Here is a 24,131-nt window from a genome sequence, read left to right on the forward strand (position 1 = left end):
CAACTGAGCTATCAAGCCAACTGGGAGGTGATCACATTGTGAGTTCGTAATACACCCGCAGATGTTGAAGAATGCAAATGAATATATGAAAGATCATATATCTGAACTGCGGAGAAAGATATGAAGACATGATTGATCATCGCAGTTATACACACAACTTAAGCGACTTAATAACTGCGATGATCAATCATGTCTTCATATCTTTCTCCTCAGTTCAAATATATGATCTTTCATATATTCATTTGCATAACCCCAAAGTGTCATCACATGGTTCTAGTGAGAGGCCTAGTATTGTTTCTAGCCGTTAATTAGAGCTATCGCGCTAACTTCATTGGAATTCAAACCAAATTAGTTTTCGTTGTGAAGTCAACTCTCTCGCGCATGAGTTTCTTCGTCTTTTTACTTTGACTTTTAACCGTCAGGGACACTCTTAACAACAACGTTGACAGAAAAAGATCACAGCTGAGCCAACTACAACGGCAAATTAGTGAGCTGGAAAGTAACGTACATGATCTCAAGTCACAGAAGGTAAAATGATTCGCAAAGAATCCTTCGTAGGAAAAAAAAAAGATGGCGGCTGTACATTTTACCGCAATACCATGGGAACCTAACACAGCCCATTAGGCATAAGGAAATCCATATTTTTACACTGTGTATACAAGATTTGAAGATTATAATATAGAACATTTCTCTACGTTTTTTATGAGCCTTGTTAAGGCTAAGAATTATACGCTAAGAATTATGGGTACATGTACAAGTCGCCATGTTTATTTTTTTCCTGCAGAGGATTCTGGTTGTCAATTTGATATTTAGTAATCCAATCTGATTTACTTGCTGTTTAATTTTGAATTCTTCTAGCTACGCCTAAAAGCTCAGTTACAGACGAGAACACACTTGGAGCAACAGAAAGCTGAACTCACCGCAAACAACAGTGCCTTTACAAGAGAGATTAAGGTTAGTCACAGATCTCAAAAATAGGTCCGCGTTGCGTGCATGTATGTACTGAAACTCTAACACATGCATGAATACATGAAAAACAATCAAAAGGATAGCAAGTTATTGTGGACAGTGGTGGTCAGTGATAAGAGAACATAAACTCCTTGCTTTCTCCTAGCCCAGTAAAGTGGTTGCATTGTTGAAAGAAGAAGTCGTTATCAGTAGTGTTTGAACTGTGGCTGTAATTTTTATCTTTTCAAAATTTACTCGAGCCGAGACAAGTTTAATGAGCTATTGATTTCTTCATATACTTTTGATTCCGTTACAGGAAGCAGAGACTGAACTAACTCCTATTGCTGTGAGTAGAGATTTTTAACCCGTTTACCGTTTGTGCAGCTTTTGGTGTAGACATTCTGTCCTCATTTGTTCCTTTATGCTAGAAATTTTAATGGCAAAAATAGAAGGGTCTGGGTGAATGACTGGTAACTAAGGCCTCGTAGTAAGTTCCATGTGTAATTAACGCAAATCCCAGATGAAAGGTTAACATTTTTTCTCCTTTGCTTACCGTTTCACTTGTCTGGCGACGAAAAGCACCAGTTTCCCTAGAAAATATTTTTTGAAGGTGATTTTGTTTTTTTTTCGGTGCATGGAACTTTTCACCTGGTTGACGCGAAAACAGTGTTTTAGTCCCAAAGTTTTCTACGTCGTGCTAAAGGAGGTACCTCATTGACCGCGCGGCCAAAACGGTCACATTACAACCCTGCAAGGTAAATAGGTGTAGCAACTCGAAATGCTACGGCCATCATGACCTACAGTAGAGTTGAGAAAAGAGGTAGACATGGACACGGACATTGCTTTTTACCACATAAAGACATTTGATCCTGTGTGAAAGCTGCTATACACTTGCATATCCTGGAACATGTCAACAGTTTAACTAGCTTCATGACGTTCCTCGTCTTTCAGGCAAGACTTGAAGAGCTCCAGGCTCAAAAACTGGGCGTTGTCAGTCAGAAGGAAGCTGCGGACGATGGGAATCGCAAGTTGGTTAGTGCAGATTTTTTTGTTTGTTTAATAGGTAACACTTATTCACCGAAGTGGAGGTAAATATCCACCGCTTTCACCGAGACTGATTTGAATCTGCCACACAAGCTGAATAATTAGCGAACCTACAAATGACTTTATTTCTTTCTGATAATAAACCGACGAACTGTCGGAAATTTCGAAATCTCTGCTCGGAGGTTCATATAGTACGCTGCTTATCGCCTCCAAGTTAACCAATTTAAAACGCGTGGAAAGCACTATTCTATGGCCTTTACGATATCACATCCATATGATAGGTTTTCACATGACGTCTTGGCGGACAAGTGAGCTGTTCTCAAACAATGGGATTTCCCAATGTAAAAATGTGGTATTATCATGGAACACAATATGGCCGGCGTGAACTTAAATTGATAGATTAGTTATTTCGTTTTACGGTGGAGAAAAGGGAAGACCACTTTTTGCGGTCGCTCCTCCATGGTCTTTCTTCTGCGTGATCAAAATTTAGGTTTAGATACATATTGCCCACTTGGGACAAGAGCGAAACCTCCTCCAACCTTATCTATCTCTACGCTTTTCAAAGGGGCTCTACCTGTACTGTTATTGAAATTCAAAACATTTTTATATCAGTTATTTTATTCAGTAAATGGTTTGAACCCAGGAGTATCAGTAGTTCGTATAGTGTGATCGTCCGGGTGAGTGTAGTTCTGAAAAGAACTGTTGATCAATCAATCACCAATCACGTTCAACGGATCAGACTTATAAGATCATCGACCGACAAACACTATTCACTTGACTCTGAAGATGACTTCCGCTCAGGTTGTCGAAACGTCAGTCACCAACAACAGTTCTTTTCAGAACTACACTCACCCGGACGATCACACTATACGAACTAGTTATTTTATTGTTTTCACAGCTTAACGAAATAAGGACGAGCGGAGACAAAGTGCATGAAAAAACCGCTGACATAAGACGGTAAGTCGAGTGTGCAACATCTTCATTAAACGAAATTTGCGTATTGAGGATAATGTCTTCATGACTCATCAAGTTCCCAGAAATACCGTCAAGAGACGACATTTACTAAAGAGAATGAATGTTTCAGGATGCTGTGACACAAGCTATTTAACTCCAAACTCCAAAGAGAGTCGAAATAAGACCTTCCCAGCTGCGTTCAGACACTCAGTGCTACCCTCTATCTGTAGTTTTATTTACCTTTTGCAAGTTTAGCGTGTGAACGCTACAAGACAAGTTCGAACTTAGGAAATGCGTCTGGTTATTGGACGTGACAAGGGTTGCGTCTTATGGCCGACACAATAAGTGAACGACCGAAGAGCTATCTCGACATGGGACACGTGCTTAGAAATATGACAAGAAATTATCCACACATTGTCATTCCTGTAACTCCTTCAGAGAAACCGGCTAACGTACTACACATCCACTATTTACACAGCTAACAGGCAGATATGTTGCGAATTTAAAGTCTAGTTTTATAGTTTAGGTGTGAACAAGCATTTTTTTTCTCCCAAAACGTCAATTTACGGAGTGTTACGCCTTAGACTGTTTACAGTTCTGTTATTCTGTGGCTCGTTGTCCTGGTGAAATGTTCCCAGCTGCATCGAGGGTGCGTCCTCTACTAGACTACTTCTCTCTGGCCTTGTTTTTATGACAATTACAAAGATCAGCAACACAAAACTAAACTCATAGCTTCTTAAAAGGAATGAAACACCAAACCTGATCCAGATTGAGTTCTGGTTGAATTCTAAACCTCTTATAGCACCAAAATTACCAGCAGACACACACATAACCAGCGTTAAAGAAATTGCGGTAACCACAGATAAGTAAAGGACAGTAGCACAATATTCTTGAGTCTTTTTTGTCTGCGAGAATTATTCGTCTGTCGCGAAGATCTCGAGTTACGCGAAATTCTAAGACCAGCCACCGCGTATCCGACAGAAATCAATGTCCCCCGAATATACAGGGTCAGATTTGAAATAAAACGCCAGAATTCCCTGTCTGCGAATACAACCAGAAAGTTAGACGTAGCCAGGATTGTCGTGAAGGCAGCTGTAATGGAGAGCAGTACCCAGACGTTTTGAAGGCGATGAGACGCAAGTGTAATCTTGGTTGTCTCGAGTAGAATTAACAGCAGTATGCTGTAGGCGGACAAATTAAACGCTAGTGAAAAGCTATAGAGCATCACTGCAGTACCAGGAAGGGGAATTCATACAGAGGCTTTAACTGCCAACTGCTAGGCATCACCCTCGTCAGCCGTTGACCAGGAACTATGGTAGTGTCGGCGGCTAGTAACGGGACTACAGTTCCTGGCGCCGCCAGCGGCAGATGCCACTGGGTGATGCCTGGTCAGGCGTAATAGCAGCAAGCGTGTGGTGTATGCACAAGGAGAGTCCAGGCAGCAGAGAACTTTACTGGATGCAGTTTAATAAGATATTGTGATCAGCGCAGATTTAGGCACTGCGCGATGACTGCCAGATCCAGCTGGATGCTGCCTCTGCTTCTTCTTGAAGAGCCTTGATTGTTGCTCGGAGAGCTTTCGTTGGGAGTCCGATGTTTGACAGGAAGGACCTGGTCGATCTTGCAATGAAGCCGCGGCAACCGACTTCGACGGGTACAACACTGCAGGCCCAGCCACGATCTTCACAGCTAGCACGGAGAGGCTCGTAACGGGTTCTCTTGCGTTCGTTAGCAAAGTCAAAGTTCCCTTCCCAAGGCACAGTTAGTTCGACCAGATACACGCATTTACGGGAGTCGGACCAGATTACGATGTCTGGGCGCATTGTTGTGATGGCAATGTGACATGGAAAATGCAGGGCTGTAGATAGATCAGCCAGCATTTGCCAGTCTTGGGCACCCTTAAGTAGCCTCCGCTGTTTCGCTCTCTTCACAGCGGCTGGTTGGGGCTGCTCACCTTCCCTGTGGAACTTGATGCCTTGATTTGTCACCTCCTTAACTGGTGCCTTATTAGTGCTGGCGCATTGGTCCTGTGTGGCTTCGGCTATAACCCGCAACACTCTGTTGTGCCTCCAGGTGTGCTTCTGAAGTGACTTATTGCAAGCCGTTAACACATGCTCTAGGGTAGCACGCGTTTGGTTGCACGCGCGGCTAATGTCGTCGTCGATAATACCCCACTGTTTGAGGTTTGTAGGCGTAGGAAGGAGGTCGTACGTAGACCTCAGTAGGAAGCTGATCCTCAGTGGCTCCATCTGGGCAAGGGTGGGCCAGCTGAGTTTTCTCTGTTCTGCCTCTTTCCAGCACGACCAAGCACACTGTTTAGCGAACCCGGCTGCTGTAGCTGATCTTTTTTCTTCGTAGATGGCGCGTACCTCCTCGATGACCGTCTCACGACGGCCTTTCAGGGCTCGAAATTAAAAAAATCGTGAGGTCGCCTTTTGGCGACCAACTGGAGAAATTTAGTCGCCAGATGCAAATTTTTAGTCGCCAGTTTGTATAATCAAAAGAATATTACTTTTGGGGCTGGTTGAAAGTGTTTAATCTTGCTTAACTTCATCATCCGGTTTCTGGTCGCGTGGAACTCACTCACACAAGTAATTACGAAAATACGAGGACAAAAAACTAACATAGTTATACAAAACAATCTTACCCAAACTTAATAAGTAAATAAGAGTTTCTAACCGCTATCTTTGTAGCTTACGGGAGCCAAACACGACTGTATGGAGATAGCACGTACGAAGGAATCAACATGGCCGATTCCATTCATTACCAGATCTCCTCTTTGTAAGGACACCGCTTGCCACTGAAACAAAGGCGCAGTAAATGACGCAGATCTTTTATGGTGCGATCCATCAGATTTGTGATTGAACGTTTGTTTGATTTGTGTTCTCTTGGAAACCGGCGGAAACCCAAGCGGAAACCCCGTGAATATGTGAAAATCAAACACTTCGTTCCAGCGGTCGTTTTGCAAAATTCTGCGCCCGCGGTACCAAGGGAATGGCGTCGAAAATATCGCGGACAGAAGTTGGTAGAATTTGGCCCGTTTTTTTTTTACGACGAAAGCAAAGCAAGACGAGACAAAATGTTTGTTTTACCTTTAATCTTCTAATTTAAATCTAAATCATAGAAAAATCTGGTCGCCACATTGGCGACTAAACCAGAATTTTTAGTCGCCAAAGAGAGAATGTTAGTCGCATTGGCGACCGTATCGGTCGCAATTTCGAGCCCTGCCTTTTGGACCCTGCGTAGAGAACCAGCGATGTACGTTATTACCCAGACCAGCTCTACTATCTTGCACCGCACCTACGATGTCCTTAGTTCGAAGGCTGGCTTCTGCTTCAGTCACGGCCTGTTCAGCAGTCCATTTCCGGCCAGATTTCACCACGGGTTGTACCTCGCGGATTACTTGGTCAGGCGAATCCCGGAGCATCATGTGGAGACGCACCTTGCCAGCCTTAAATTCATCCACAACGGAAGAAAGTGGTAGCTGTACCTTTGCCGAACGGCTGTACAGCCCGACAGTTGCAAAGCTGGGAGGGATCCTTAGCCATTTTCTGAGGCATTTGTTGACGTGCCGTTGGATTGCTTCAACACGAGTGAGTGTTACCTCGTAAATCTGTAGCGGCCAAAGAAGGAGAGGAAGGAGGTCATGCTGGAAAATCAATGCCTTCAGCTTTCCAGGGAGATCTGTCTCATTGATGGCTATTAAACCTTCCTTTGCAGTCTTCTCAATTTCGGTACCGCGATGGCGGTCAGTAAGTGGGATGGTATACCACCGGCCGAGACTCTTTACAGGTTGTTCTTTAACGGTTGGAATCTGGTCGCCACCAATGGAGAAGTGGATTTCTTTGACTTGTCCGTGCACGATGGAGAGACTGCGGCATTTCTTAGGCTTGGCTTTCATACGGCACCATTCAAAAAGTTCATTCAGGCGCTGAAGGAGGAGCTCTGTCCCAGTCCTGGATTCAGTAAGAGTTGTAATATCGTCCATAAACGCTTTCATTGGTGGTAGCACTATGCCTCCATCCACTATCTCCCCCTCAGTTGCATCTTTGGCTCCCCGTAACAGCATCTCCATACACATGATGAACAGGAGTGGAGAGATGACGCAGTCCATCATGATGCCAATCTCCAACGATTGCCAGTTGGTTGTGTAGCGCTGGGTAGTAAAGCGCATGAAGGCTGAGTCGAAGTACTTTTGCAGGAGCACCTTGATCTTTCCTGGGATGTAAAAGAAGTCGAGGGAACGATAGATCAGGTCATGGGGGACTGATCCGTAGGCATTGGCGAGGTCAAGCCAGACCACATGCAGTTCACTTTTGTCTTGCTTGGCCGTCCGGATAGAGTTCCAGATCATTTGAGCATGCTCCAGGCATCCACGGAACCCTGGGATACCGGCTTTCTGCACAAAGGTATCAATAAGCCCATTGTCCATGAAGAAGTTTGTCATTCGGCGAGCGATAACGCCAAGGAAGATCTTGCCCTCTACGTTAAGCAGCGAAATCGGGCGAGAGTTGCCAATGCCAACTGAGTTCTTCTCTTTGGGGATTTGGATACCATCCGCGAGGCACCAGTCTTGAGGTATCAGGTCCTCTTTCCAGGCCCGTTGCAGGAGGACCGTGAGCTCGCCAAGCACGAGCGGACAGTTCTTATACAGCTTGTAGGATAAGCCATTCATGCCAGGAGCACTCTTGGTACGGGCTTTCCGCACGAACTCACGAACTTCTTTCGCTTTGAGGTTGGACATATCAAAGGCTACACCTGGTGGGGCTGGCCTCGTCATGCTGGCCTCGAAAATTTGCTGTGAACTTTTTTTGTGAAACTAGTGAAATCGGCCATACGGTTTTAACGAAACAACAACAACAACAAAAAATCCATTTGGCTTACTGAAAGGTACGCTTAGGGCTTTTATTTGCATTGTAGAATTAAATTTACTTTCGAATCAAACAACCGACCACAAATATGGGAGGGTAATTTTTTTTTATTTCTTTTCAAGTTTTTTAATTAAATATTACAAACCAGGTGTTTTCAAATTCTTTATCAACACCCATACCTCTTCACCTCGGAGTCGGACGACAGAAATTTGCTTTTTAATTAACTTGTACAACAGATAGGAATATAATTGACCTTTTATTACTGAGGATGTTAGGTTTTCAATTGCTAATTCAATAACCATGAAAAGAAGGTTAATGAATGTTTAAACGTTATATTAATTAGAAGGCCACATGGACGTTTGTACTTTAACTAAGTTTGTCAGGTTTTCATTTACTTAAATGTCTTGTAATGGAACAATTGAAGGACTCGGGAACGACTTTTGTAAAAGTTTGCAAGAACGAATTTTAGTTTTCGCTCCTATGGCGTAGGGACAAAGTAATACACGTGTGAAGAAAGCCATGATCCACCGCTGGCATTAATGTAAAGTCTTTTGAAAATTAGTATCATTTTGTTATTTTTCTATAATCTACGTTATGTTTCCAATATGTATTGGTCGAATGGATACGATTTAACTTCTTCAGTATAAAAGAATAGTAAGACAATTATTGTATGCCAACAGGTTGTGAAGTGAATAAAGACGATTAAATGACGAGATTTAACTGAGTTTATTAAAACCGAGGCAACAAAACAACCCTGATTAAGTGCTCTGTTGCTTAAATATATCTAAGAATCTTTCATTGCAAGAGCCTGGAGGCCGAGAAAGACCAAAACTTGACCAGGCTGAAATTTGGGTGAAAGATTATTTTATTTTGAAGGGGATGGCACATATATGAACAGTACGAGTCAACCTTTGTTCAAAACCAACCTGGAAACCTGATAATGAAGCCAGTGGACATGTGTGTTTCGGAGTGATTCTCTGCACTGAGTAATCCTTTGCTGTTAAATGTTAACAACCTGTATAACCTATATAATAATATGTATAAGAAAATTACTCGATTCTAATTGGCTGAGAGCAGTGCAGTTCAAATGAAACATCAGTGCAAAAAGTGTAACACCAGTGCAAATTACACATCGTAAGTCTAGATTATGATTGGCTGAGAGAAAATAGGAAATCAATGATATCACGTAAAATGCTGACGAAAATTTAGTGCGGAAACTTTGAAAAAGGATTTGCCGAATGAGAAAAACTGGTTTCAAGAAAGATCTTCCGGCTCCACGCGAATTTTTTCATGTTTATATTAAGAAGTAATCATACGGTTTTTCTTGTTCAATTTGGTTGAATTTTTGAGTTTTTCAAAAAAAAGCTCACTCTTTCAAATTAATTCCAAATTGAACTCGCAACCGTATGATTACCTATACTAACAACCTGCACAGATTGCGTAAACGCCATAGTTACGTCGGGGTCATTGTTTTTTCTTTATTTGTTCAGGGAAGATTTGTACTTGGGTGAGTACTTACTCACTGAAATCGATGTTTCTTTTGTTATATGCGGCAAATTTAGAGATCCGCTATGTAATTATCTTTAAACTATAAACAAATCGATTTAAATAAAGTGTATCATCTATTTACATATAAGGTGTATATAATTTTATTACGTGTAATATCTTCCTCTTTTCGTTAAGTGGTACTGTATATGAGTTATGCATAACCAAAAATTAATATGAAACATCAATTTACCCGGAAGTTGGAAGTCGTTCCAGTGCTCATAGCATTCGTAATATTCTCCGTTAGTATAAATCTACTAGCGTTCTATCACAAATGCCGTTTTCTGATTGGCTACGCCACTCTATCTATTCTGTGTTAGATAGTGAGTAGCGTAGCATTGTGTCCTTGTTAACAACATGACGGCCGCTTCTTGGCGTTTTCGAAGTGTCTGTGAAGAGGATTTAGACAAAGTTTTGAACGACTAATAGATTTATACTAAAACAATTAGATTATTCGCTCTCGATTTCTATGCGTGATACTTGACGAGAGCCCAGCCCTCGTCAACTATCACGCGATAGAAATCTCGAGCTCATAATCTTATTGTTAAATATAATCATGTTTTTGCATTATTTTACTAAAAATATGCATCTTACTAAGCGTTCTGATTAAAGAAAATACAATATTTAGAGAGGAAGCTACATCAGCCGTGCTGGTTTTCATGCCGGTTCTCTACCTCGTAAAAAGATTGCCGTTAAGCGTAAATGCTTTTTATTCCAGATTTCCTGTATCCATTTACTTGGATAATAAACGTTTTCTACTGTAATAGTGTTATTCATTATTTCAATGCCAGATAGAGATCCACTGGTGTCCAAGCAATAGTTTCGACCCTTTTTTTGTAGGTTAAGGTGACATATAGGGAAGTGTATCACAATTGGATCTTTTCGTAGTTTTTCTCTGTCGGTGTTTCCTCCACGAATGTCCCTAGCTGTACATTTGGAGCGTCATCCACGGAAACTTTTCCAGACTTTGTTCGAATGACAACTCCAAAGATCAAAAGCACAATCACAAGCTCGCAGCCCTTTAGCAGAAGCATAATAACATACCTGCTCCAGTTGGATGTCTTGGCAGACATCTCTAAACGTTTGAAGATACCGTACTGGGCAGCAGCTAAACAGATAGTCAGAATTAACATCGCTGCAGTAATAAACGGCGCAAGGAGGACTAGTATTGTAATGTTTTTCAGTCTTCGTTCCCCTGAAGATTTTCCAATCTCTCGCGATGACTGCAGGTTCCTCCACATTCTGCGCCCTGCCACAACGTAGCCAATGCAGATCAGTGTTCCCCAGGTAGAGAGAGCCAGATATGATAGAAAGTACCAAAACTTCCTGTTTGCGTATAAAACCAGCAGGTTAAAAGTCAGCGTAACCAACGTTAGTACGGCTGTGACGGCGAGCAACACCCAAATGTTTTGAAGCCGCGGAGGAGCTAGTGAAGGGCTCCAAAGCAGTGCGACTACTTTTAGCGACGCTGCAACAAAAAGCTGGATCGTTCTGAAACGACCGTGAACATTCCGACTGCCAGAAGGCTGCTTGCATTGGCGAACAATGATAGCAAAACAACTCAGCGCGAAAATGCCAAACAATGTCGCGAATGTGTAAGCATAAAAGTCCCAGGCCCAGTGATCATGGCGAAATTTCTTTCCGTTTGCAACTGAAGAAGATAAAATGGACGTTGTGACCGAGTTTAATGTAGAACTCTCGTTCTGTTGCATGTTCCTGTGGTTGCTGTCTGGTAACACTTTCTCTACTGACTAGTAATATTTACAAACCAATGCAAGCTGTTTTCTCTTATGTTAAATCGTTGTTGCAGACAGATGTCTCGATTCCATTGTTTCGAGGCCGCAATCGAGTTTTGTGTATCTTTCTTTTCTTGTATTGGCCCATATAAGCGGCACATAAATTTTCTTCTTCGCGTCAACAATAGTTCCTTATTAATAAAAGATAAAGGAACCTAAAAGCACTTGTTATTTGTGGATATAAACGAGATAATTTCGCTTAAACAGCCGCGTTGGAAAACGAATCAATAGCGAAAGCTTTTTCTTATAGCATATGCTATACGTCAGTTCTTGCTGTTTGGGTTTCTATTGTTGGATGAAACTGTTAAATTAACTTGAATTGTAAATTGCTGTCAGTTGTTTTTTATTAAAGAAAAACATTTCTGACGGCTATTTATGATGAATTTTTCGTCGAAAGTACCGGTTCTAAACTAAAATGCAAAAATATTTACTATTTTCCTCTAACAATATTTATTTATGGAAGTGCCAAAAGCCTGATGAGGAAAAAAATATATAGAGAGGACCGGCAAACTTTGGCAGAATTAAGTTCGGCTCAGCGCCTTTCGCAAGGAAAATGTCAGTTAGTACAAACCAGTTACATTAAACGAATTAAATTGTTCTTGTCCTTTAGTGCCATATAAAAACCATCTTATTAACCGAGCTTAGCCGGTCTATATGGGAGAATCTCGACCTCGTTCTTGTATACTGACCTCACTGCGTTCGGTCTGTACTCACGACCTTGGTCAAGATTCTCCCATACAGATCTCCTGCTCGGTTAATAAGAGCTAAGTACGAGTCAACCTTTTTTTCAAAACCAACCTGGAAACCTGATAATCAGGCCAGTGAACATTGTGTTTCGGAGGGATTCTCTGCCCTGAATAATCCTTTGTTGTTAAAAGAAAAAAAAAGAACATTTTTACGATCAAATATTAGGACCTCGAGTCTTACAAAAAGAGAGGGTACAAATAACATACATATAGACTGCGTACACGTCATAGCTACGTCACCCTTATTGTTTTTTTCTCTCTTTGTTCAGGCAAGATGTGTACGTAGGTGAGTATTTACTCACGAAAATCAGTGTTTCTTTTGATATATACTGCGAATTTAGAAGTCTTAATTATCTTTAAACTAGAAACAAATTGATTAAAATAAAAGTGTCACTCATTTATATAAAAGGTGTATATAATTATATTATGTGTAATATCCTCTTTTCGTTAAGTCCTACTGTATATGAGATAATTATGCATAACCAAAAACTGATATGGAGTATAAATTGACCCGGCAGTTGGAAGTCCTTCCACTGCACATAGCATTCGTAATATTCTCAAATATAATCATGTTTTTGCATTATTTAACTAAAAATATGCATATTACTGAGCGTTCTGATTAAATAAAATACAATATTTACAGAGGAAGACACATCAGCCGTGCTGGGTCCTCTACCTCGTAAAATCATTGCCGTTGTGCGTAAATGCTTTTTATACTAGATTTCCTATATCCATTTGCTTGAATAATAAACATTTTCTGGTCTGATAGTCTTATTCATTAGTCTAATGCCAGAAAGAGATCCACTGGCCTCCAAGCAATAGTTTCGACCTTATTTTTGTAGCTTAAGATGCCAGAGACTCACTCTTATAGCGAAGTGTATCAACACAATGAACTTGGATCTTTTTTATTTTTTATCTTTTGTCGTGTGTCGCACTACTCGATGCTTCGTCTTCGTAGTTTTCCTCTGTCGGTGTTTCCTTCACGAATGTCCCTAGCTGTAGGCTTGGAGCATCACCCAAGGAACCTTTTCCAGACTTTGTTCGAACGACAACTCCGAAGATCAAAAGCACAATCACAAGCTCGCAGCCCTTTAGCAGAAACATGATTACATACCTGCTCCAGTTCAATGTCTTGGCAGACATCTCTAAACGTTTGAAGATACCGTACTGGGCAGCAGCTAAACAGATAGTCAGAATTAACATCGCTGCAGTAATAAAGGGTGCAAGGAGGACTAGTATTGTAATGTTTTTCAGTCTTCGTTCCCCTGAAGATTTTCCAATCTCTCGCGATGACTGCAGGTTCCTCCACATTCTGCGCCCTGCCACAACGTAGCCAATGCAGATCAGTGTTCCCCAGGTAGAGAGAGCCAGATATGATAGAAAGTACCAAAACTTCCTGTTTGCGTACAGAACCAACAGATTAAAAGTCAGGATAATCAACGTTAGTACGGCTGTGATGGCGAGCAGCACCCAAATGTTCTGAAGCCGCGGAGGGGCCAGTGAAGTCTTCGTCGTTTCTAGTAATACGAGAAGGAGAATGCTGAACGTAGAGAGAATCAACGCCATTGAACAGCAGTTTATGAGCAATGCTGTTGTGAATATTTTCTTGGATGCTTCGTTTAACAATAAAGGGCTCCAAAGCAGTGCGACTACTTTTAGCGACGCTGCAACAAAAAGCTGGATCGTTGTGAAACGACCGTGAACATTTCGACTGCCAGAAGGCTGCTTACATTGGCGAACAATGATAGCAAAACAAGTCAGTGCGAAAATGCCAAACAATGTCGCGAATGTGTAAGCATAGAAGTCCCAAGCCCAGTGATGGGGAAATCTCCGTACAGTTGGAACTGAAGAAGATGAAATGGACGTTGTAGGCGAGTTTAACGTAGAGCTCTCGTTCTGTTGCATGTTCCTGTGGTTGCTGTCCGTTAGCACTTTCTCTACTGACCAGTAATATTTACAAACCAAGCTGTTTTCTCTTATGTTAAATCGTTTTTGCATACAGGTGTCTCGATTCAGTCCATTGCTTCAAGGTCGTAATCGAGTTTTGTTTATCTTTCTATTCTTGTTTTGGCCCATATTAGAGGCACATAATTTTTCTTTTTCCACTTCAACAACAGTTTCTTATTAATAAAAGATAAAAGGAGCCTAAAAGCAGTTGGTATTTGTGCATATAAACGAGATAATTTCGCTTAAACAGCAGCGTCAGCGATGACGAAAGCTTTTTTATTACAGCATGTGGTAGAGGGTCAGGTCTGGCTGTTTGGTTTTCGTATTGTTGGATGAGACTTTAAATTGCCTTGAATTGTAAATTGCTGTCAGTTGGTTTTAATTCAAGAATAACATTTGTTCACGGCTATTTATGATGAATTTTTCGTGGAAAGTACCGGTTCCCTAGTTACCAGCCTCGTCTCCAAGGCAAGCACGCGAAACTAATGCTTTTGGTTGAATCTTTATTTTTTTGTATTTTTGTCTTGTTTTTTTTATTATTTATGAATTGTGGTCGGCAAATGATGTCGATGATGACCGACCTTTTCAAACGTTTCCAATTACCGGTTCGGTATTTTCGGTATAAGTGCCAAATTTTAAGTGCCTTTTTCAGTTTTGCGCCCAAAATTAAAAGGTGGAGGACATTGTTAGTACAGATGGAACAGGTGCTATTTATTGTCAGTATAAGTTTTTTTTTTTTAATGAAAAAAATAACGAATTCAAAGTTTGTGTTGAATTGAAGAGGCTCTTTACACCGCCTTCGGCACCAGGTGGATTACATATGTTAATTTTACGGACCTGCCTCATCTCTGACTGACAGAATTTTGTTATTTTGTGTACTGCTATGGATTCAAACCTTATTTAGGGGGTTTCATTAAAGGTTTTTCGACCAGTCTCAATCTCACAGTGTACTAAAACGTAGGGCAACCTATGCGCTTTATGGTAATTTTTCGTAATGGCGGTTCGATTGTCGAATGTAATGATCGCAATACTAGTAACTCGATGGTTTAGTCTAAACAAGAAGTTCCAGTTTTAAGGGTGCTGGTGTGAACGTGTTCATGCGTAGTAGTCAATCAACGATCAAAGCCTAAACACCTGGCATAAACGAATAAACAGTCGACAACCAACCTGCGCGTTTTCTTCGACGGATGTTATTAACAAAATATGTCATTAACAAAATGTGTGCCATTTTTGCTGAGAATATTTTGCCAAAAAGTCTGAGCCTTAATCACCAAGAAGTCTTATCTTACTTTTGGTCAGTGGTATAAAGTGTGTTCAGTTTGCCGCCCGTTGGACTCTGCAACACGCCATGAACGTGACAGTTCAGCTTCAAATTTGCCGTTTGTAGCCGTAAACGTTTTTCAAACCTCCCCTGGCTTAAGCTGTACTATGACAATGAGCTGCGTGTCAAGAGTGCGATGCTTGGCTCTGAGCAAAGGCCGTGGGTAGGAAGTTCCTTGAGAAACCTAATGAAGACTCATTAGGATGTTTGGGATGTCTGTTGTTTGATTCTCTCTCGTGAACTATGATTGATCAGTGGTTTCCCAAGGCAACTGTCACCCAGTCGGAGCAATCGTAGCTCCCGTTGATTTCTTACACGATCCCAGACGCCCTTGTGGTGAAAGTTAGTACGCATTCTCCCCGAAGTTTCTATAATGGCGCAGAGGATTCTTGAAGTAACGTTTCTCTTGTTTTTAAGGTACGTGAATCAAGGAGGCAACACAGCTTTACAAGACAATGAATCTCGCTTAAAAGAACTGAAGGAACGAACAGAGAAACTGAAAATGGATAAAGAAGCTGTTTCCAGTGAAATTGATAAATTGAAGAATGATATCTCTAAACAGCAGGTTAGTCTTTATTACATTCTTTGCTGAGTAATGCCCAGGACAACAACAGGAGTCCCACTAGCGAACAGTCATTAAATATTAGCAGGTGTTAATCCAAGTAGAGAACCCTCTAAATAAACTAGAAAGGTACAAGGATGTTACGATTGAGGAAGACGACTGATACGGACTCACCGTTAAGTTTCCCGTTCTATTAAGCTACCTCTCCCCCCCCCCCCCCCCCCAACTTCCTCTCCACTTTTTGATGATCAGCCAAGTTGAGTTACAAATAGGACAACAAGAAAACATTTACCTTAAGATTTTTGAAGGGACGTGCTATTTTACAGACAAGCATTAAACTTTCTCCTATTTCTATGTTTTGATATGTTGTCCAGCTGATTTACGTTACGAAGTAGGACACCCTTTCTTAAAAGCCCACCTTAAACAGTCGTAAAAATTAATAGGCCCTCAGAACTTAATACAAATGTAGAACTGTTACGGTTAGTTACAAGTGACCAAATGGACCAATTTCGATACATTAAAATTCAGCTTAACACAATAGACCTCAGAACGAGGCTCTGGGGAATAAACCCCACAAACTCTGTATTTATTCCCCAGAGCCTCGTACTGAGGTCTATTGTTTTAGGCTGAATTTTAATATATCGAAATTGGTATATTCTCCCAAAGAGAAGAGAAAGAAATTGTATTATAAAGAGTAAGGAGATTTGTGGTGCTGATCTTAATAGATACGCGCTCGTGAACTAGAGGACAACATACAGCTAAAGAGCACTCAAGAAGAAATCCAAAATATTGACAAGAAGATAGCAGATGTCAACAGGGAACTGCGCAAGTTTGGCGACAACGATAACCTTATTAGGTAAGGGAACTGGCAGGCTTGGGTTGTACTAGTAATTAAAATTGTGTTGTAAAATAATTTTCCGTGGTATGGATACATTTGATATCATTTAAAGACGACTCCTGGTAGAACAGTTATGATTAAAATATAACCATGAATAGGTTGTTTGAAAACATCTTTTCAGTTGTTTCCGTTTTCATTTCAGCGAGAGACAGGAATTGCAACAACAATCTGACGAAATAAGGAAAGAGGTAAGCTATGAGTTGTTTTTGCTGTCTCCTCTATTATATTGCGGATATTAATTTCAGTGCTGATCCTATTAGCTGTTTATACCGTTGCTGTCGTCTAACTTTCTGTGTTCTGATGTCCACATAATCGGCTAAGACTAAAACATCTGCGAAGAAATCAACGTGTAAATTTCTGTTCAAAAGCGAATCTCAAATTGGAATAGTGACATTAAGTGATAAAACCTCCACTCCAAACAAACAAAGAAAGAAACAATGAAGCAAACGTTCGTAATGAGTTGTAAAGGCTCCACACTAGTGCGCTTTGCTCACTTGCAACATGTTCACCGTGTTTTTTTTTTAGAAAGCGCGCCACGAAGGACGACTAGCAGGATATGAAGAGGAAGTGAAGCGATGCCAGAGAGAATTACGAAGTCCCTTGTACAGAGATGCTGATGAGAAACACAGACAGCAAGTTATCGCCATGAAGGCAAGTGCTTCTGTAGCAATAAAATAGCGCTGTCATGTGATCTGTAGCAAAAAAATGCAGGGGTGGATCCAAGGAATTGGAACGGGAGGACGAGGCTAACTTTGAATGCGGTAACCCCTTTTAAAGCGAGAAGGGGTCCATATTCGGTCACCCCAGCCCCGCCTCCCTCCGAGCCTCTTGCTCCGCACTGATTGGAAAACAAGCTAAGTTAGAAAGTGTACGCTGAAAGGAAACAGCAAGTTTACCTCTCTTCTTGATAAAGCCACAATTTTGATGCTAACAAGTTCTAACAACTTCCTGTTTCTTTTGCAGACAACTGAAATGGCGAATTCTGATCTTGACAAGTACTACAAGGCTCTCGATAAGTATGCTTTGAATAATCTCTAAATTGGCTAACGCAGCTGAGTGTTCTAAAATACCCGTGCAAATTACTTCTCTCTTCAGGGGCGTGGGTTCGAGTCACTCTACCGAAACCCTGCATGCAGGACAAAAACTTGCTTATTTTTTTAAAATGCAAACCTTTATTTAGTCATTTGAAATAAGGTAGCATACAATACAATTACAAAAATTAAAACGTAACAGCTTGCAAAAAGAAATTAAAACAGGTGAAATAGGTAACTGAAGAGAACTTTTGCACAAAAACTACGAATTACGGCCATTATAAACACTCACAAGAATCAAACAAAGAGAATTGCTCTAAAGAGTAGCAAGGCCTCGAATCTTCTTTTTGCCCATCCCGAGCTTGTTTTTTCAAAAATTTGAGACAGGAAGAGAGACTATTTCAGCAAGGTACTCGGATTTTTGTACCATAAAATGCACATACACTGCTGATGCATTTGCTCATACAAGTCCATTTGGCCAGGTGGCTCCGCTCACTTTTTTTTTCACTCACGTTGCTGCCCCAACACTGATATATATGTCTGATTTAATTCAGAGCTATAATGCGATATCACGGTCTGAAGATGGCAGAGATAAATAAAATCATTAAAGAGTATTGGATCAATACGTACAAAGGGAGTGGTAAGATCTTACGTTTTAATATTTATTGGAATCAGTACCCCGCTAGATACTTTCCTTTAGTTTTGCTGCATTGTCAATTTGATAACACTGACATAACACTATGGAAACGCTGGTGAAAGTGCGTCTCTCATCTTAAAATTATATCAAATTTTGAACGAATTTATCTTTCGTCGAAAGGAAGTGAAAGAGTTGTATATCACATATCAGCTAGCACAAACGTTTACTTCGAAACACAAATTGATGAATTGTCGAGATTTAGAATTATGCCACCTTGACAGAAGGGGCCTTATTGAAATAATCGAAATTATAAAACAAGGGAGCTTAGCTAATTACAGAGGAGAGACAGCATAAACCCTTGAGGGTGATTGCTTGTTACAGTGGAGTCAATCATCTTTTATAATTTGTTTTTGTAGATATCGACACTATCGAAATTCGCTCAGATGAGGAAGAAGGAAGCGGAGCCATTAAAGCACGACGAACGTATAACTACAGGGTGCGTACGTCAAGTTTTGTAAGCTCTTCCTTCCTTCCTTGCCTATCTTCATAACTAGTGTCTGAGATCCCAGTTTCACATCTCTTTCAATTCCTTCTAATGTGTGTGCATGTGCGCACTCTCGGACCTTTTAGTAAAAGTGAAATAATCTGATTATCCTGGCGAACTAGCTTCATGATAACGTGAGGAAATGAGATTGCAATTGTTGCTATTGATGTGCACAGTATTTACCTTGATCATTCTTTTCAGGTGGTTATGGTCAAGGGTGACACGGCTCTGGACATGCGAGGACGCTGTAGCGCAGGACAGAAGGTGTGTGCACCCCCTCCCCCAATCCAGAAATCAATGGTCAGTCTGGTGCAGTGATAGCTGATACCTGCATGGGCTCGATACATTGAAAACAAATAATGCCCCATATTATCACTCGTATTTTTGAAGAGTTATTATCAACGTTCCATCTCCCCTCCACCCAAAACAAATTGGAAATCACCTCCGCAGACAACGCAAAAAGTTTAGTCTTGTTTCCTAGGAACCATCCTCCAAATAACCTCAGGGTCAGTTACTTCTCACAGACGAAATTCCGAGCGAAAAGATCCCTTTTCACACGAATTTGTTTCCAATGATTCTTAAAAGAACCTTATCACTTCGGTCCATAATCCCGAAGAGTGGAGGGGTAATGGGCCGGAAAAGAACCATTTGCGCGACTACAAAAGAAGACATAGCAATTGGTTATTCACCTTTTCTGATTACAGGTTCTAGCGTCGTTGATTATCAGATTGGCTTTGGCGGAAACATTCTGTTTGAACTGTGGAATATTAACTCTTGACGAACCCACTACAAATTTGGATGAAGACAACATCGAGAGTCTGGCCAACCAGTTAGCTTCGTAAGTTTTAGTCGTGTTTGTGTTTGTTTGAGCGTTTTATAGTGTGATCAGGGTTGCTGATCACACTTTGTTTCGCAAAACAGTTGTCGTAGACATTTGTGTGTATCTTAGTATTTCTGTTCCAACTCTATTCCATCCACTTTACCATCTGGTATTGTTGATTGCTTTCTGTTGATAGCTTCCATCGACTGACTAGCTAGATTAGGAGCTCGAAAATTACCGACAAGACTAGCAGATTGCAACCTCTCATCAGTTACATGTTTGTTCCTGAACTTGCATTAGCATAAGTATTGTTTTCAGATAACCTCTATTTTAAAAGGAATGCACTCGTCTCAGGTCTTCATTGTCCTGATTTTGTTTCAGAGTTATAAGAACCAGACACCTCCAAAGGAACTTTCAACTTGTAGTCATCACTCATGATGAAGAGTTTGTGGAAAATCTTGGCCGAAGCGACTTTGTGGACTACTACTTCAGGATTTACAAGGACGAGAGGTAACTTGTTATCTCCATTCTCTAAGGCCATATCAACACAGATGTGTTTCCGCTTGAATGTGCATAGTTTTTAATGTTTTTTTTTAATCTCATCGTCCTCATAAACGATGGAAGGTCATAATTTTTCTTTTGATTACGCTTCCAAAAGTGTCCGCGGGATGCTTTGGCCCGGTCAGAAACCGCGCATGAAAGGCCTCTTGCACCCAGGTAGGCACCAGTTGTTCATACGGTGGGAAACGCTTTCCACTAGTAAAATTACTATTCAGGGTATAGTATCATTTGTTTTGTGTGTACCTATCCACTACATAGCGTTTTGTCCAGTGGATAACGTTAGTCACCCTATGAACAACTGAATCCAGTGGGTTAAATCCTTCGTTTATCCGGACTATTCGTCGCTTGCAAAATCGAACTCAAAGAAATTACTCATCAAATATTTGTCGGTTCCTCTCCTATTTTTACGGGTACACCATTACACGTATTTTTTCTTTACTTTCTGAACAATTCTTTTAATATTGTACAGGTTGTAATGTATTGTTTGCACTTAATTTGCAGTGGCTTTTCAAAGATATCGAGACAAAGTGTAGCTTCATTGCATCGTGAGGAATCTCTTTTGGAATGAACCCTCAAGACCATTTTGTTGTTAAAAAGGATCATGTTGGCATCTTTGATACAGCTCTCCACCACTTGACGATACAGAATTTCTCACGAAAATAGAGCAAACGTCAGTGGTTGTTTTGTTTGATCAAACTAAATAAACTAGTCTTAGAAACAATTGACTGGTTCTTACAATTCCATTATTGTCCCTTCGCCCTTCCTAAATTAGAGCTGCCACTGTCCCTCTTTTGCCAGTTCAGCCAGTTCGGTTACAAGCAAGACGAACAATAAAATTTCGTCTCCCAGGGTAGTACTCTTAATACCGTTGTTATGGTCCATGGCAAGAGTCGTATTCACCGAATGTTTTACATGTACATAAATTGGCGGCCCTCCAACTAATTGGATCTTGCATTTTTTCATTTCCCGCCACAGTCTTGAAAGCCACCACGACATAAATTCAAAATGTCCATCGCACGCAGCTACTGAGTTGCCGTGGCCACATGGCAGTGTCTGACCTGTGGTCGGGCACCGTAAAGTAAAAGATGGGAAGCAATATGAAAATGACCCTACTTTGCGGCGACCGTGCTTTGGAGCCGGACCACAGTGACATTCATCTTTATCACACTCTTGTACATATTGCACTTCCTTTTAACAGTTGACCTCGTTTACTTCATCACTTGGGCATTTATCTAGTCCTTCGTTGAATGGAGAGAATAGATACTTCAGAGAAACTCTAGCTCCTTTCTTGTTGAGAAGTCTTGCAATAAAAATATCGCTCTGTTTGACAGCTTCATGCAACGGTGTTTTCCCTGTGAAGCCAATATCCTATATCCATTTACTTGAATAATGAATGTTTTGTGATCAAAATAGTCTTATTCATTATTCTAACTCTCGATGGAGGTGCGCCACAGGTTCCCACTTTATGTCCAAGCAATAGTTTTGAGCGGTTTTTTGTACGTTAGGCTGACACAGGCTCACTCCTATAGCTAAGATTATCTACACAATAAACTTGTATATTCGTATTTTTTTTTTATATATATTGTATTTTGCGTCTCACCACTTGGCGCTTCGTCTTCGCAATTCTCTTCCATCGGTGTTTCCTCGAATGTCCCTAGTTCTACGTTTGGAACATCATCCACGGAACCTCTTCGAGACTTTGCTCGAATGACAACTGCAAAGATCAAAACCAAAATGGAGAGATGGCAGCAGTTTAGCAGAAACATGGTTGCATACCTACTCCAAAATGTGCTCGCAGTCATTTCTAAATCTTTGAAGATACCGTATTCGCTGGCAGCTAAACAGACGTTCAGAATTAACACCGCTGCGGTTATACACGGCGCGAAGAAGAGTAGTATTGTAATTTTCTTCAGTGTTCGTTCCCCTGAAGATTTTCCAATCTCTCGCGAGGACTGCAGGTTCCTCCACATTCTGCGCCCTGCCACAACGTAGCCAATGCAGATTAGTGTTCCCCAAATAAGGAGGACCAGATATGACAGAAAGTACCAAAATGTCCTGTCTGCGTACAAAACCAGCAGGTTAAATGTCAGCATAACAAACGTTAGTACAGCTGTAATGGCGAGCAACACCCAAATTTTCTGAAGCCGTGGAGGAGCTAGTGAAGTCTTCGTCGTTTCTAGTAATATGAGAAGGAGAATGCTGAACGCAGAGAGAATCAACGCTAAGGAACAGCAATCTATGAGCAATGCTGTTGTGAATACTTCCTTCGACGCTTCGCCCAACAATAAAGGGTTCCAAAGCAGTGCGACTACTTTTAGCGACGCTGCAACAAAAAGCTGGATCGTTGTGAAACGACCGTGAACACTCCGACTGCCAGAAGGCTGCTTGCATTGGCGAACAATGATAGCAAAACAACTCAGCGCGAAGATACCAAACAATGTCGCAAATGTGTAAGCATAGAAATCCCAAGCCCAGTGATGGCGAAATTTCTTTCCGTTTGCAACTGAAGAAGATGAAACGGACGTTGTAAGCGAGTTTAACGTAGAGCTCTCGTTCTGGTCCATGTTCCTGCGCTGGCTGTCCGTTAGCACTTTCTCTACTGACCAGTAATATTTATAAGCCAAGCTGTTTTCTCTTATGCTAAACCGTTTTTGCATTTTTGCAGAAATATGTCTCGATTCCTTTGTTTTAAGGCCGCAATCGAGTTTTGTTTATCTTTGTATTCTTGTTTTGACCCATATAAAAGGCACATAATTTTTCTTCTTCACGTCAACAATAGTCTCTTATTGATAAGAGATAAAAGGAGGCCAAAACCACTTAGTATTTATGCTTATAAACGAGGCAATTTCGCTTAAACAGCCGAGTCAGTTGGAATACAATCAATAACGAAAACTTTAATAAAGTGTATTATCGTTTGTCTCACGATGTAGTCACTTGAGATGTAGATCGCGGCGTTTCGACTGCTTACTGCTAGTCTTCTTCAGGCGATAAGGTCGACTGATTGCACGGTATCATTTATATCACAAAGGTCGGCTGTGATTGTTGCATTTCGATCCTCTTATTGTTCCATTGTTCCGGCGAGTAGCTGTTCCCTCAGTGGTCCGCTCTTGGACCGTTCTCCTGTTGTTGTGTATTTTGATCGTGGCCATCCATGCTTCAGGAATTTTAATTCCACCATCGCTGTTGATGTTATTAGGGTGAAGTCTTATGTGAATAGCTTCCGTGACCCTACGTTTGTACCAGTGAGGATCTCGATCAATAAACTTGACCTCATTCCAGATAGGATAGTGGCCGGTCTCGTGGGTGTGTTCAGAAACGGCAGAGGTCTGTGTACGGGCGAGTCGTATATCCCTGTCGTGTTCTTTGATCCTCTCTTGCATAGATCTCCCTGTTTTCCCGATGTAGACTTTGCCGCACTCACAGGGATTTCCTGTAGACAACACCATCTTGTTTAGCCGGGTTGACGGTGTCCTTTGGTCGCACTAAGTGTGACCGAAGTGTCGTGTCGGACTTAAAGACTGTGCGAATGCCTTGTTGTTCTAGGCAGCGGCGGATGACCACGATGAATAACAAGAACCTTTTCCTCGACAACGAAAACTTTTTTACTAAAGCAATTCGATAGACGTCAGGTCTTGCCGTTTAGTTCTCTATTGTTGGATTGCTAATTGCTGTCAGTTGTTTGTTATTTGAGAATGACATTTGCCGACAACAATTTATGATGAATTTTTCGTGGTTCCCTAGTTACCAGCCTCGTTTCTAAGGAAAGCGCGGGAACTAATGCCGTTGTCGAGCTTTATTTGGACAGGCTCAGGTTCCACCACCGCAATCGTCATTAAATATTAAGAGGTTGTAACCCAAAAACAGAACCCTGTAAATCTACTATAAAATGGTGCAGAGATTGTTACG

The 24,131-nt window shown here is 41.2% G+C and overlaps 4 protein-coding genes across 5 annotated transcripts in view; 1 reads left to right on the forward strand and 3 right to left on the reverse strand.

Moving 5' to 3' along the window:
- Positions 1-21,753, forward strand: part of LOC145495275 (DNA repair protein RAD50-like) — a 41,727-nt gene extending 19,974 nt beyond the window's left edge. For both annotated transcript variants that reach the window (XM_081474869.1, XM_081474877.1), the window contains exons 28-43: positions 423-528; positions 859-954; positions 1,265-1,294; positions 1,900-1,980; positions 2,891-2,949; positions 15,590-15,737; positions 16,460-16,590; positions 16,775-16,820; positions 17,158-17,283; positions 17,596-17,648; positions 18,218-18,303; positions 18,717-18,796; positions 19,046-19,108; positions 19,549-19,682; positions 20,046-20,174; positions 20,727-21,753. In XM_081474869.1, coding sequence (XP_081330995.1) covers positions 423-528; positions 859-954; positions 1,265-1,294; positions 1,900-1,980; positions 2,891-2,949; positions 15,590-15,737; positions 16,460-16,590; positions 16,775-16,820; positions 17,158-17,283; positions 17,596-17,648; positions 18,218-18,303; positions 18,717-18,796; positions 19,046-19,108; positions 19,549-19,682; positions 20,046-20,174; positions 20,727-20,793 — 1,435 coding nt within the window. In that variant the 3' untranslated portion in view covers positions 20,794-21,753. The remainder of the gene's footprint in view (positions 1-422; positions 529-858; positions 955-1,264; positions 1,295-1,899; positions 1,981-2,890; positions 2,950-15,589; positions 15,738-16,459; positions 16,591-16,774; positions 16,821-17,157; positions 17,284-17,595; positions 17,649-18,217; positions 18,304-18,716; positions 18,797-19,045; positions 19,109-19,548; positions 19,683-20,045; positions 20,175-20,726) is intronic.
- On the reverse strand, positions 10,209-11,426 carry LOC145495290 (uncharacterized). The gene has a single exon (XM_081474888.1). It carries the CDS (start codon positions 11,072-11,074, stop codon positions 10,229-10,231), a length of 846 nt encoding a protein of 281 aa, XP_081331014.1. The 5' UTR covers positions 11,075-11,426; the 3' UTR covers positions 10,209-10,228.
- Positions 12,434-13,979, reverse strand: LOC145483675 (uncharacterized). The gene has a single exon (XM_081462219.1). The coding sequence runs from the start codon at positions 13,900-13,902 to the stop codon at positions 12,817-12,819; it is 1,086 nt and encodes a 361-aa protein (XP_081318345.1). The 5' UTR covers positions 13,903-13,979; the 3' UTR covers positions 12,434-12,816.
- Positions 21,417-22,917, reverse strand: LOC145484432 (uncharacterized). Its single transcript, XM_081463085.1, has 2 exons — positions 21,826-22,917; positions 21,417-21,577 (listed from the first exon to the last, which is right to left on the reverse strand). Exons 1-2 carry the CDS (start codon positions 22,880-22,882, stop codon positions 21,417-21,419), a joined length of 1,218 nt encoding a protein of 405 aa, XP_081319211.1. The 5' UTR covers positions 22,883-22,917.
- Positions 22,918-24,131: the final 1,214 nt, after the last annotated feature.

The sequence above is a fragment of the Orbicella franksi genome, chromosome 1, assembly GCF_964199315.1.
Source record: "Orbicella franksi chromosome 1, jaOrbFran1.1, whole genome shotgun sequence".
Classification (NCBI taxonomy): Eukaryota; Metazoa; Cnidaria; class Anthozoa; order Scleractinia; family Merulinidae; genus Orbicella; species Orbicella franksi.

What these genes read in the sequence shown, in the direction of transcription:
- LOC145483675 (XM_081462219.1), bottom strand. Translation starts at nt 13,902, where the DNA reads ATGCAAAAACGATTTAACATAAGAGAAAACAGCTTGGTTTGTAAATAT.
- LOC145484432 (XM_081463085.1), bottom strand. Translation starts at nt 22,882, where the DNA reads ATGCAAAAACGGTTTAGCATAAGAGAAAACAGCTTGGCTTATAAATAT. An exon ending in CGAAGACGAAGCGCCAAGTG is followed by an intron (nt 21,578 to 21,825) that starts GTGAGACGCAAA and finishes TTGGCTTCACAG; the next exon opens with GGAAAACACCGTTGCATGAA.
- LOC145495290 (XM_081474888.1), bottom strand. Translation starts at nt 11,074, where the DNA reads ATGCAACAGAACGAGAGTTCTACATTAAACTCGGTCACAACGTCCATT.